The 2010-nt window shown below is 51.6% G+C and overlaps 1 protein-coding gene across 1 annotated transcript in view; it reads left to right on the forward strand.

Moving 5' to 3' along the window:
* JUP (junction plakoglobin) overlaps positions 1-2010 on the forward strand; it is a 25953-nt gene that overhangs the window by 14000 nt on the left and 9943 nt on the right. Inside the window, exons 5-9 of the mRNA XM_012726036.1 lie at positions 165-169; positions 413-617; positions 1365-1509; positions 1625-1728; positions 1810-1846. Of these exons, the coding sequence (XP_012581490.1) occupies positions 165-169; positions 413-617; positions 1365-1509; positions 1625-1728; positions 1810-1846 (496 nt within the window). The remainder of the gene's footprint in view (positions 1-164; positions 170-412; positions 618-1364; positions 1510-1624; positions 1729-1809; positions 1847-2010) is intronic.

Raw genomic sequence — 2010 nt, forward strand, 5'->3', positions numbered from 1 at the left:
GTGCAAAGCCCCTTGTCACCTTTATCTTTCCCAGTCTTGTAATGTTGATGTGTCTCCATCGTCATCAGCATATCAGGCTATGAGTTCTCCTAGGTGGAGGAGGGGTAGGTATTGATCTTACTCTCCTTGAACTCTTATAGGACCTTTCTAGCATGAGGCCTTCTATGCTAGGGAAGACCTGTTATGCACTCAGCACTGGGCTGGGAGCACAGAAGCAGCAGGAGTTGTGGTCCCAGCTGGGAGAGACATCATGTGCTCCATGTATAACAGTGGGTTATTAGCTCAAGGAACCCGGAGAGTTTAGCTAAGGCAATTTAGCATCGGTTCACCAGGGAAGACTTCCTGGGGGAAGTGGCCCAAGCTTATGTGAGGCCCTGGAACTCAACTCACACTAGCCCTCCACCTGCCTTTCCAGCTCCCCTGTGGAGTCGGTCCTGTTCTATGCCATCACCACGCTGCACAACTTACTGCTGTACCAGGAGGGCGCCAAGATGGCAGTGCGGCTGGCGGACGGGCTTCAGAAGATGGTGCCTCTGCTCAACAAGAACAACCCCAAGTTCCTGGCCATTACCACGGACTGCCTGCAGCTCCTGGCTTACGGCAATCAGGAGAGCAAAGTAGGCACCTGCCCCAGGCCAGCCCCCCAGCCCCCCACTACATCACCGCCGTCCTGCAGGCTACCTCCTTAACTCTTGAGGATAAGTGTGTGTGTGTGCTGATAGATTTATTTCATCAGGTAAATGAATGTTTTGAGGATAAAGAAGAGGAAAAATACTATGCATCCCTTGTTACCGTAACATGCCTCTTCCAGCTGCTGTTCTGTGGGTGTATTTGTACATAGTGGTCACAGCAAATGTACAACCTTGCGTTTTTTTTTCTCTATAGATGTTTTTAAAATCTTTTTTTTTGCACTATTATCCTCAAAACCACCCTTTCAGTGGCAAATAACATTTCATTAAGTGGAGCCTTGACTTTAGTCTGAGGGAGGGCATCTAGATGTGCCTGGTTTTCCCCTTATAAACCGGTGGCATAACCAACGTTTTTGGGTACACAGCTTTTCCCAAAGTGTGGAAAACTTTTTCCATAGGTGGGGCTGAAGGTTTTTAATATTTCTAGGCTTGTCCCCAGGTTGCCAGATTGCTTTCCCACAGGATTGTGTTATTTACAATCCCGTGATTGGTGCTGTTGGCTGGTCCAATTTCACCTCATCCTTGCCAGCATTGTATATTACCCTTTTTTCAAATTTTGACTTATTTAATAATTACAAAGTTTCATGTCATAGCTGACGCTCAGGAGTGACAGTTCTGTCAGCTCGGCCTCCCCCCTTGTTCCTCGTCACACTCATGCTTCCCCATCCCCCACAGCTGATTATACTGGCCAATGGAGGCCCCCAGGCCCTCGTGCAGATCATGCGTAACTACAGTTATGAGAAGCTGCTCTGGACCACCAGCCGCGTGCTGAAGGTGCTGTCCGTGTGTCCGAGCAATAAGCCTGCCATTGTGGAGGCTGGTGAGTGTCACGGCCAGTGAGGGGGGCCCACTGGCCGGGAGAGCCAGGTGAGGGCCCTGTCTAATGGCTGACCATACTCCCCTGTGGCTGATGTGACTCCCGTCTTGTGCCCCAGGTGGGATGCAGGCCTTGGGCAAACACCTCACGAGTAACAGCCCCCGCCTCGTGCAGAACTGCCTCTGGACCCTGCGCAACCTCTCGGATGTGGCCACCAAACAGGTGAGGGAGGCATCGGGGCCTGGGCCCACCTCTTCACCTGTCGCACCCTCTGGGCTCACCACATCCACCCCTGTCTGAGAGTCTGACACCAGGAACGATGGGAGGTCTGAGGCCACAAGTCTCTTCCAGTGGCTGAGGCTGAATCCTTCATCCCTTTAGCTTAAGATGCTAATTCCTATTAGGGATCCAGGCAGGGGAAGAGATGAGGGGAGCTGATGCTTCTAAACTGAATTCTGGGTACAAGACCTGGGGGTGGGGAGCAGCAGTGTGTGTGCAGACAAT

The sequence above is a fragment of the Condylura cristata genome, unplaced genomic scaffold (assembly GCF_000260355.1).
Source record: "Condylura cristata isolate star-nosed mole 26May11 unplaced genomic scaffold, ConCri1.0 scaffold00017, whole genome shotgun sequence".
NCBI lineage: Eukaryota > Metazoa > Chordata > Mammalia > Eulipotyphla > Talpidae > Condylura > Condylura cristata.